The sequence below is a fragment of the Columba livia genome, chromosome 11 (assembly GCF_036013475.1).
Source record: "Columba livia isolate bColLiv1 breed racing homer chromosome 11, bColLiv1.pat.W.v2, whole genome shotgun sequence".
NCBI lineage: Eukaryota > Metazoa > Chordata > Aves > Columbiformes > Columbidae > Columba > Columba livia.
This window is the reverse complement of record NC_088612.1, coordinates 20397134-20408376: the sequence shown is the minus strand read 5'-3', so window position 1 is coordinate 20408376 and position 11243 is coordinate 20397134. Positions and strand designations below refer to the sequence as shown.

Genomic DNA, 11243 nt, shown 5'->3' with positions numbered 1-11243 from the left:
TGAACACCCTGCTCTTCCCCACCTTAGAGCAGGGTTTAAATACACAGAAAAGCCTAAAAAGGATCCCGTGCCACCCTGGCTGTCCCTTGGGGCACGGACCCTCCCTGGGAGGTGAGGAGGGGGAAGCGCCCCCCAGCACCCCGAAAAATCTGTAATTAGACCACACAGCTTTAATACCAGATGCAGTCATTCATTAATTACTCCCAGAGCAGCAGGTGAGCTGAAGGTGCCCGGCTTCCCCAGCACGCTGCCACGTGTGTGCAAGCATGTGTGAGCGTGCAAGAGTGTGCAAGCGTGCGTATGTACCTTGCAAGTGTGTGCTGCAGGCTTGTGCAACTCTATGCAACCACGTGCGTGTGTTTGTGCAAGTGTGTGCAAGTGTGCCCATGCACATGGGTGCTCAAGTGCGTGAAAACACGTGTCCGAGTGTGTGCATGTGTGTGCAAGCGCCGCCAGTGCGCGTGCACATAATTTAAGGTGCACACACGTGTGCAAGCACATGCAGACATGTGCCTGAGTTGCAAGCCTTTGCATTGGCGTGCGAATGCGTTTGTGCACGTTCCTGCATTGGCGTGTGTGTGCAAGTGCACACGTGTGCAAGCATACGCGTGAGTGCACGTGTTTGCAAGCCCCCATACGCATGCAAGCATGTGCAAATGGCTGCAAGTACGCACATGTGCATGCAACTATGTGCAGACACACACGTGTGTCCCAGCAAACCCCACAGGACAGGGATGGTGCCCAGGGTGGGCACCCACGGGCCGGTCTGGGCGGCGCAGAGTGTAATCCTGCCGAAATCCGGGGGCTCGGCGGCTGCTCTTCGCTGCCGCCTGGGTTTATTTTTAAACCCGTTGGCCCCGAGTGATTCACACGCTGCCTGTTCTCCGCTGCTCCCCGGCAAGTTTTACACAACCAAAATAGATGTTCTGGAAAGAAGGGGCCGTGAAGAGAGGGAAAGCGGGGTGCTGCCGCCCCGCCGACGGGGATCCCCGCCTTTGCCAGGGAGAAAACGTTGCCAGCTCACTCCCAAGATGGTGATTTGGGGGAGATGCTGGTGCAGACCCCCCCAAGAAGCGGAAGAGCGGAGCAACCACCCCTGTGGGCAGTTCCCCCTCACCCCAGCCCCACCAGCAGCATCGCCCTGCAGTGGCAAAAGCACCTGGCAAAGGTACCAATCTACACCATGTTGAGGAAAAGAAGGGAAAAAAACCCCCAACTCTTAAAAATAGGAGGGGTTATTAACCCCATTCCTTCATGCCTGCCACCCTCAAGGCCCAAAGCATTGCATTTGAGCAACAAACTGTGATATCTCCTCCAAATCTGGCTAAATCTTCCTGTTCCCGTGGTGGTTGCACTTCACCATCGTTTCCCACCCCCCCTTTCAGTTGTATCACTTTGAAGGAGCAGTGTTTGGGCATCTTCTCACCAGAGGGTAAAGAAATGCAAGACTTGACAAGTTCTGAGTATTTTTAATTCAAAGTCAATTCAATATTTTAAATTTGAAGTCCCATAGAAAAAGGTTTCCAGCCATAACCGTGGATTTCACTCATTTAAGACCAAAATATATACAGCAGTCCCACCAGCCAGGATTTCTCCTGGACAGGTCCCCCCATTCCACCTGGATGGGGTTTCCGACAGAGGAAGAGGACGGATGAGTTGGCCAGATCCCGAGTGGTGGCTCCATAACACCCAGAGAACATCCAGGTCTCCTGGGGAGGCTTCAGGGTGTCTTTCTGCAGCTCCAGAGCCCCCTTGGAGACGATGCTCCTCAACCTGCATCTCTGGAGCAAGCCCTACCCATCTGACAAAAACCCTTGCACTGTCTCCCAAGCCCCAGCTGAGCATGAAAAAGCACTTTTTTCCTCTTTAGGGTCATTTATTTATAGATTTAAAGAAATAAAAATAGAAAAAGAGGCAAAGAGTGCACACTAAGGGAAAAAAAATAAGTTCATTGCAACGAAGCATGAGCAGAAGCTGGGGTGGGAGAGGGTCCCTTAGCCAAGCCAGTGGCTTTGAAGAGAGGGAAATGGTTCCGCCTGCGTGCAGAGTGATCAAGGGCAGTGGGACTCAAGCGTCAAAACCCGCCAAATTCATTTTCACAGTATCCCACGTAGAGGGGTTGTGCCTGGACACCGCGCCTGGAGAGAGAGCGGAGACATGGTGTCACTGGGAGGGCAGAGCCCGCGGTCCGGTTTGGGCGGTCAGAGAGGCGCAGCTTGGCCATGGGTGCCCTGTTCCGGGTGTCACAAGGAGGGAACGGTTCTCATCCCATGCTTCTAGACTCGGGTGGTTTTTTTGCAAGGTTGTTTTGCACCAGGGAAAGCCCAGCTTCACCCTCGCTGCCCTCCCCAGGACCGAACCCCAGAGAAGGTGGCACTTGCGCTGTCCCGCTCCGCGAGGGGGGACGGTTACCCAAGCAGCGTGCAGCGGAACGCGGCCAGCCGTGCGTAGGCGTCTTTCAGGTCCCTGACAGTCGCGTTGCTCCACAGTCTTTCAGCTACAGCCCCAGCTCTCGGCCTTGAGGAACAAGGGACAGAGGTGTCATGTCACAGGGGAGTTCGGGAGCTTCTCGCACAAAGCCCTGAGCTCCCAAACACCTTCCTGACCAGCATCCTTCAACACACAAAGGCATGTGGCTTCTGTATATCAAAATATCTGCTCCTAGACACACGTGGATCAGGGTGACAGGACACGGACCTGTGTAAAACACATACCCCACCTCCCCGCGGCTCCTCTTACCAGAGCCTGGGAGCCAGGTTAGTGACGTCCACGTACTCGCCCCACATGCACGCCTCTCCGCCGATCACCCGCTCCTTCTGCTCGGGGCTGCCTGCCAGAGGACACGGCACTCAGGGGTGCTGGGAGATAACGGGGTGACTTATCGGGGTAACAGCAGTGAACGGCTCAGCTACAGAGGCAATAACTCGCCCTTCTGGAAGCCCCCACACTTCAAACCTCGAGCTGGGAGAGAGCAGAGTTGCTTTGTGCCGGCATGGGGCAGAGGAACGAAGGACACGGTCACTCAAGCACTTTCGAACAAATTAACCGCCTCCGAGCGACAAGTCGGCTGCCGTATGGGAAGGGGACACAAGGAACGCACCTTCAAACTTCAAGGGCTCCACCTGGTAAGCCGCTATCCAGTCCTGCCCGTAGGAGATGCGGTTGAGGTACCAGGGGGCAGAGAGCAGAGCCCGGTAGCCAGCCTTGGTGACATTGGCCATCTCCTCCATGTACGGCGTGCCTTTCTCCTTCCACACGTGGATGATGGTGTCTGGCCTCACCTGGGGAGCACACAGGATCCGTGCGGCAACGCAAGCACTACCCCACCTCACAAGCAGTGTGCTCTGACCCACACACAGCTCTGAATGCTCCCAAGGGGAAACCGAGGCAGATATTGGCTTGATTTTTGAGCCACGGCTCCCCCAGAGCACCCCAGTGCATCTGGGAATTGTGTTCAGGAAAGCAGGCAGCCCTCACCTTCACTTCGTTGTCAAACACTTCCTGCCACACAATATAACCTTTGCCGAGGGATGAGATGATGTCCAGAAGCCTGGAGTGCAAAGAGAACCAACCGAGTTTTGGGTCAAACCAACACCCACATGCGAAGGTGCTTCTAAAGGAGAAGGGAGAAAGCACATCCCTTCACAGGTCTCCTTTATCCACATTATTTGTGGTCAACCTCCCAATAAAACACAGCTAGGCTACTCCCTTTGGGGTCAGAGAGACGTGCTTAGATCTTAGATCTTAGATCTGGTGTCCCCAAGACAGAAGGAGACATTTGTGCTGGTGACATAGCACAGCTGCAGGCCCAGAACACAGCCAGCCTTACCTCTGGATGTAGAACGACTCCAGTTTTTTGTAATCTTCACCAAAGCCCATCTCCTTCATGAAGTCACGAATTTTTGGATTTGATTTCCTGTGTACCAAAGAGAAGATAATAAAAGCACTGAATCCTGAGCTCTGGAGTAAGGCCAAGTCGTGGCCAAGTCATTCCCACATCAGCCCAAGGCTGGCTCAGGTATTCCAAGAGTAGAAACCACAGGAACAAACACACAAGAGCCCAGGAGAACAGGATACACAGATCTGCAGATGATCGTGACCAAAAAGCGACGGGCTGAAACTCCAGTCGCAGATATTTACCCCTGCCAAGTCCCCATCCAGACTGATCTCGGCCTCACCAGCACGTGAAGTCCACCTCGTCGCCACCGAGGTGAAGAAAGAAGTCTGGGAACACAGCGCTGACCTCCTGAAACAAATCGGCCACGAACTGGTAGGTGCTGTTAAGGACAGGGTTGATGGGTCCGTATGTCCCAGAAGGATCCTTGCCCAAATAACAGGGAGTCAGGAGGCCTGGAGCACCTGGATCACAACACAGGACAGTGAGCAAGAGGCTAAACGTGGCTGTATGGCCCCATGTAGCCCCCCAGACCCCCCTCAGCACAGCCCTTCCCAGGTTTTTTTCCCCACTTAGTTTCTCTCTTCACTGCTTTTTTGGGGACATTCCTACAGGAAACCACACACTGAGCCACTGAGGAAAGATAACGCAGGTGCAGAACCCAGAGCAACCATGGCTTTGGCTGCAACAACATGCACAGGTTGTTCTCCAGTACAGGACATGGCATTTGGAGGCAGAAGAAGGTGAGTGCAAGACAAGGCAACGTTTTCCTGGAGCTTCTCACACTTCCAGGCTCAGACCCAAGTCGAGATGGAAACGCTTTCCCTTTGGATTTTGTTCTAGAAGCTGGACCACCAGGTCCTAATTCCTCCAGCCGATGGCTTGCACCATCCCGGAGCCAGGTCACAGACCCCCGTGTTCCCCCCGGTACCACTACAACTTTGCTCACAGCACCAGAAGCAGGATCTGCTCCTCACCCGGACCCCAGGAGAGCGTGTGCCCGGGAGTGTCGAACTCCGCGATGACTCTGATGCCGCGCAGCCGGGCATACTCGATCACCGTCTGCACGTCGCTGGCTGTGTACACGTGGCTCATGGGGTTGAAAGCTCCCTGTGGGGACACGGGCCATGTCAGTGCCTTGCTCAGGCGCCGAGGGATGGATCTGCTCCCCCTGCGGGGTTCAGAGTGGGTTACCTGCTTGCTGAGCTCTGGGAAGGTCAAGCTCTCATAAGGGAAAGATGGGTCATCCACAATGTGCCAATGAAACACATTGAACTTGTTGTAAGCCATGACGTCCTGGGGAGAGACAGGAACCAAGATGAATATGCCCTGTCTCTTCAGAAAGCTTGCCACAGAAAGGGGACAAGGTCCCTGTGCTCCGAAAGAACAAGGCAGAGTCCCCAAGTGCTCCCCAGGATCCAAATGGGATTCAGACACCTCTCTTCAAACACACCAGCACCATAAAGAGCTGCAGAGGATCAGCAGTGCTTCTGCTCACAATAAAACCCCTGTTCTCCCTATGACTGAGCCACTGGTTGAGACCTGGGAGTTTAATGCTGCTTGGGCAAGTGTTTTCCCTTGCCTCAGAAACAACCCAGCCTCAGGAAGTCATGTGGACTGCAGGAATCCAGGATACTTCAGGGTTTTCTTCCTTACAAGCTGAGAAAATCACCCAAACCAGGCAGCTGTGAGTTACACCAGAAGCAAACACAGCCATGGGCACAGGGAAGGACCTACAGCGCATTTTTTTTCCACAATGCGCATCTGTATACAAAGAACTGAAGTCACGCTGCCATCCCGCTCCAGCCTGTTCCTTTATCTAGGGACAAGCAAGCTGGTTTGCTTCAAAAAGCCTCAGTTTGACAAGCTCTTCCCTTGATGAGATGTAGATGCAGTGGCCCATGCACTAGACAGCTCCTGGGACCTTCAAAAAAAGCAAAAACCCAAAAAGCCCTCCAGGCTACTCAGGTGACCCAAAAAAAGGGACACCAAACAAAACCACCCTGTGTCCCAGCACAGGCATCCTACCAGAGTTTCCAGGATGGCTCTCAGAGGCAGGTAGTGACGAGACGTGTCCAGCAACAGGCCCCGGTGAGGGAAGCGGGGAAAATCCACGATTTCTGTCTCGTTGATGTAGTACTGCAACACAGAGAGCACTAAGGAGTGAGCAGGGCTCCAGGCAACACAGCCATTAGCACGAGAGAATCGGGGTCACCCTTCTCCGCAGGGCCGGCAGGATGAGGAGGGGTGGCCTCACTGCCAAGCTGACCAGGAGGAGCTGCGATGCTTTACTGACTCAGAAAGCAAGGATCTGGCTGGATTCGTGAACCCGTGCTTGGCCCTTACACCGCTGTGCCAGTACCCTGCTTGTCCCGAGCACCTTGGTAATCCTCAGAGGGACGCAGAACTCACCGTGCCATTCTCATCTCTCCCAACGAGCTGGCTGAACGTCTCCAGGCCTGCAGGAAAACCACACACACAGTCACTTTCTCAGCATGCATTCCCCCAAAGGAACCAAGCTCAATTAACACATACATCTACAGAAAGGTACAGGGAGCCATCCCCACAGGGGAGTGCCCGGCGGAAAGCGTAGCTCACCTCTCAGAGCTCCCCAGACGCTATCTGCAGAAAGCAGGACGGAGCCTTCCGAGACGGACAGCTTATCTGAAACACAGCGGCAGAGCGGCCGGGCCGGTGTCAGCTCCCGCGCTCCATCATACGATGTGACGGGTCACCACAAGCCCAGCAGCACCGGGCAGAGGTTTTGATACAGGACTGCACCCTGGCATCCTACAGAACTGATTTTTGGGCTTGTTATTTTGTTGTTTTAAACCTCTCCCACTGCTTTATCAGCATCCTCAAGTAAGTTGCTCCCTCCCTACGACCAGTGAGGATGCTGGCTCCCTAAAATCAGGAGTAAGTGCTGCACAGTGCTGTTATTTCTCAAGTCTGATGAGGAGTGGCTGAGGGACCTGGGGGGTTCAGCTGGAGAACAGGAGCTGAACTCTGAACTGCCTGAAAGGAGCTTGGAGCATGGAGGATGTTGGTCTCTTCTCCCAAGTAGCAAGTGATGGAGCACAAGAAAATGGCCTCAAGTTGCACCAGAGGAGGTTTAGATTGGATACTAGGAAAATATTATTCCCCAAAGTGCTGTGTGGCATTGGAACAGGCTGCCCAGGGCAGTGGTGGAGTCACCATCCCTGGAGGGGTCTAAAAGGCGTTTAGACAAGGTTCTTAGGGACATGGTTTAGTGCTATAGTTGGGTTATGGTTGGACTCGATGATCCTTAGTGTCTCTTCCAACCAAAACGATTCTGTGGTTCCACAGAAACAGCCACACTGCCGCCCCGGTTGCTCCCTCCCGTTCCCAACACTCACAGCCTTCCTTGGAGTCCAGGCTGGGAAACCCATCGCAGCCCGGCGTGGCGACAAAGACGAGGAGCTGAGTGCAGGGTGTCCCCCAGGGCTGTTCGTTCTCTGCAAAGGACACAGAACACAGACATCAATCTGGCTCTTTTCCTTGCTCCCAGCCCTCCTACCAACCCAGTTAGTGACACAGACATGGACTTTTAGCACCCGGGGCAGAAATGGGCACCCCCTCCTGCACCCCGGAGCAGGCACAGGAGGGTTCATTGGGGTCTTCTTTCGACATAGACAATAAGAAGTGCACGAGCTGACTCCAACCTCCATTTCTCAGAAGATCTGCTGGTGAGGAAGCCCCCGGGAAAGGCTTTGCAGTGGAAGATTAAAGCAGGATGCAAAAGAGACATGGGCTAGCAGCAGGGCCCAAGGCTTCCTAGACACCAGCCCCTGCTCGAAGCAACAGCCACAACTACTCAAATCTTCTCCAGGGGAGTGAACAGTTCATGTTTCCAAACTCTCCAGCACCGGGAATAAAAGCACAAACCCAAGAGCGCTGCTACCCTACCCACACCCCTCGGAAAGGGCAAAGAAACCCTGTAAAAAAAGCTGGAGAATGAATCCAAGCCTAGTGCAGAGCTGGGCTGAGTTCAAGCCCACCAAGAGGTCTCGCCCAATGCAGAGAGGCCGCCAAGCGACTCCACCATCTGCAGAGCAGGTCCCAGGCGCAGCAGCTGGAAGAATAAACCCAGCTGTATTCAGACCCCAAGCAGGAGCTCCCTCTGAAGGAGAACTTCCAAGGACACACAGCCCCGAGTCCCCACTGGGGTCGCTCCCCCAACTCCAACGCGAGGTGTTCAGCCTTAGACGTGTGGGTCTATCACAGCAGTGGGGTGGGACCCTGCTCGTCACACCAAGGTCCAAACTGACATCCCCGCACCCTTCCCAGGAGCAGCTTGATATGGTCAGGGACAAACTCAAAGCTTGGCTTTGGGTAAGGCTGGTCACAAGCCAGGCAAGAAGAAATCAGAGAGACCTGGGCACCGCCAGCATTTGGGTGAAAGGCAGACGGCCTGTACTCTGAAGCTTGCGGGAGCCAGAAACCCTGCATTTCTCCATGAAGGCAAAATCTCTGCAGAGAGAAGATAAACAGCTCGCAGCCCTCAGTTCTGAGCTTTCCTCCTGGTTACAGACAAACCGGTAGCCAAGGCAACCTCGCAGATGTGCGAGCCACAAGCTCCCTCTGCTCGGCAAGACGGCCGCTCAAGCCTGGGGACACGGGAAATGCTCGTTCTGGTGATAAAGCCTCAAGAGAATTGGTGTCACCACCACGCACTGCGTTTAAACCCACCCAGGGAGACGTCGCCGAACCCAAGCGTGGCCTCCTTGGCCAAGGAGCAGGCAGGTCCCACCACCATCGCACCGAGAAGGCAAGGCAGGTGGGTGCAGCAGGGACCCATCGAACACAACGGCTGAAGTTCATGGTTCAAAAGAGAGCTGCGAAGGCACGTGTGCAGTTAACTGGTCACGGACTGGAAGACGAGGATGCTAACGCAATGATTGCGGCAGTAAGATGCCGGGGATGGGAGGTCCTGGCTTGAGCTTCAAGCAGGGTCCCGGGTCTTTCCCAGACTCGTTTTGGAGCTGCTCAGCTTAATGACAAGAACCAAGGGAAACCCCAGTTAGAGCTAAGGAAAAAAACAGATCTTCTTCACTTTGAGGGTGGCCAAACACCACAGCAAGGGCTCGGTTATCCATGTGGGAACCCTGCAATTTCAGCTGGGTACAGAAGCTTGATCCAGCTGCAAAGTTGTCTCCAGCTCCAGGTTTGGACCTGTTTTAATGCAGGCCTTGAAAAAAGACCCCTCTATGTCCCTCCTAACTTAAATTGGTCTCTGTTCTCATTCTTGAAGTCCAGGATGAATGCAGAGTTTGGACATCATCTTGGTTGTTAAATGGACACAGCAGCTTCCCGAAACAGACAAAATTGCTTATTTCCTCTATTAACAGAAACTGTTTCCTTCCATTCATGGTTTCCATTGCCTATTCTCAGCCATGTGAAAAATGAAAAGGAAGGCAAAGAGGGGAAAAAAGCCATAAAATTAACTGTGCAGTTTGAGTGTCATAAAGCAGGCTGTATGGAAAGCCATGAGTGTGAGCTTGATCTCATGCTCACACGTATCTGCTCCACCTGATTTGATGGTCATATTTCCCCTCTGGAAGAACAAGAAAATGTGAATAATTGTATCAGCTGCTTGAAATTTAGTTCCTAGCAGCAAAAAAGAAATGAGTCTTCTCAGCTTCCAGATCAAAATTTGTTTCCACTGCTGCTTACAAGAGTTGAAGAAATAAAACAGCCAAATGGCTCCTCGCAGTGTTTCCAACACGGTTTTGTCAAAGCACGGCATGCTCAAGGCGAAGCGGCGCGGCTCCCTTCTCCACTCCCATCAGCGGCAACGGGCTCCACGCTGGCATTTTAACTGCTCGCGAGCAGAGCTACGAGCTCTTTCTGATGAATGAAGCATTTCGTGTTTGCCAGATACAGCGCTTTGGGCTGCCGCAAACCCACGCAGACACTGAGCGCCCGGCCGGCTCCTCAGCCTGTGTTTGCGAACACAGCCACAAAATTCCCTTATTTCACCCCAGATGGGCAGCGGGTGCTATCGCAAAGAAATCTGGGTGCAAGAAACCATTATAAGCTACCCCAAATCGAGCCTGGGCTCTCAAAGCTTTCACCTTTACCTCATCTTATCCCACAATTTCAGCGTGAATCCAAGAGCTTTGCGAGAAAAGCCACGCTGCTTTGGGATGCTCAGCAGCTCACCTTATGAAATAAGGGCAGAAAGAGCCCCGTGGCATGAATACCCGCTCGCTCAAGATGAAGCTTCACGCTGGACGCCGGGAGCTGCTGAGGAGCCAAGTCGTGCAGAAAGCAGCGAAGCGGGAGCGACTGCAGCAGCAGTCACGAGAAAGGGAAGCAAAGCAAGAGCCGAAACGCCATCTGGAGAAGATAAAAAACGAGACGGAGGGAGCAAAGTCTCGACAGCAAGAGCCTCGCTGCTTGAAAGAAATGTGAGGTGACTAGAGCAGTGCCAAATCGGATTGATTTTACAGCCTGCATCACCCTCCACACACGAACCCAACGCTGCCCTTGGCTCTGGAAGCCACAGACCGCGGCCACCCCACCGAGCTGGGGGAAGGCGGGCGCTTGGAAGCACAACCCCGCACATAACACTGTGGTTCGACCCCCCCAAAACAGAAGAGGGTTGGGGTTTGTGGTTCGCTTTGAAGCACGAAGCCGAAGCGAAAGGCTCAGCGCCCCCCGAGCCCCCCCTCCGCCTCACCGGTCGGGCGGGCGGCGGCGAATAGCAGCGCCCAGTACCGCTGGAAAGCCGCCTCCAGCACGGCGCAGCCCGGCCCCACGGCGGAGCCGGCGGCCGAGCCGAAGCGGAACCGGCGAGGAGCCAGCGGGCAGCGGCCGCCGCCCGGCGGGGAGCGCTGGGCTTGGGGCTGCGGCCACACGGCGGCCGCCGGTTCCAGCAGCACCGCCAGAAACAGCAGCAGCGCCGCCGCCATGTCGCGCCCCGCCGGCCGAGTGAGGGGGCGGCGCCGCGAAATGGCAGCTCGGCCCCGCGGGGCCGGGCCCGCCCGCCCCGGGGCACAGCCGCCCGCACAGCCCCCTCCGGCGGCCGTTTGCCTGGGAAATGCTTCTTTACTCTTAAATAAAGGCACAAAACCCTCAAGGAGGGCGACATCTACCCAGGGTTCCAGTATAAGTTGGGGAATGACCTATTAGAGAGCGGTGCAGGGGAAAGGGACCTGGGGGTCCTGGGGACAGCAGGGTGACCATGAGCCAGCACTGGGCCCTTGTGGCCAGGAAGCCAATGGTACCTGGGGTGGGTTAGAAGGGGGTGGTCAGTAGGTCAGAGAGGTTCTCCTGCCCCTCTGCTCTGCCCTGGGGAGACCACACCTGGAATATTGTGTCCAGC

General features: G+C 54.7%; 1 protein-coding gene across 1 annotated transcript; it reads right to left on the bottom strand.

The window, feature by feature from the left end:
* Positions 1–1453: 1453 nt before the first annotated feature.
* Positions 1454–10868, bottom strand: HEXA (hexosaminidase subunit alpha). The gene is made up of 14 exons (XM_065077140.1): positions 10599–10868; positions 7273–7371; positions 6494–6559; positions 6308–6354; positions 5924–6034; positions 5090–5191; positions 4873–5005; positions 4179–4359; positions 3830–3916; positions 3478–3550; positions 3101–3281; positions 2740–2830; positions 2413–2517; positions 1454–2138 (listed from the first exon to the last, which is right to left on the bottom strand). The coding sequence occupies exons 1-14, from the start codon at positions 10828–10830 to the stop codon at positions 2075–2077; spliced, it is 1572 nt and encodes a 523-aa protein (XP_064933212.1). The 5' UTR covers positions 10831–10868; the 3' UTR covers positions 1454–2074.
* Positions 10869–11243: the final 375 nt, after the last annotated feature.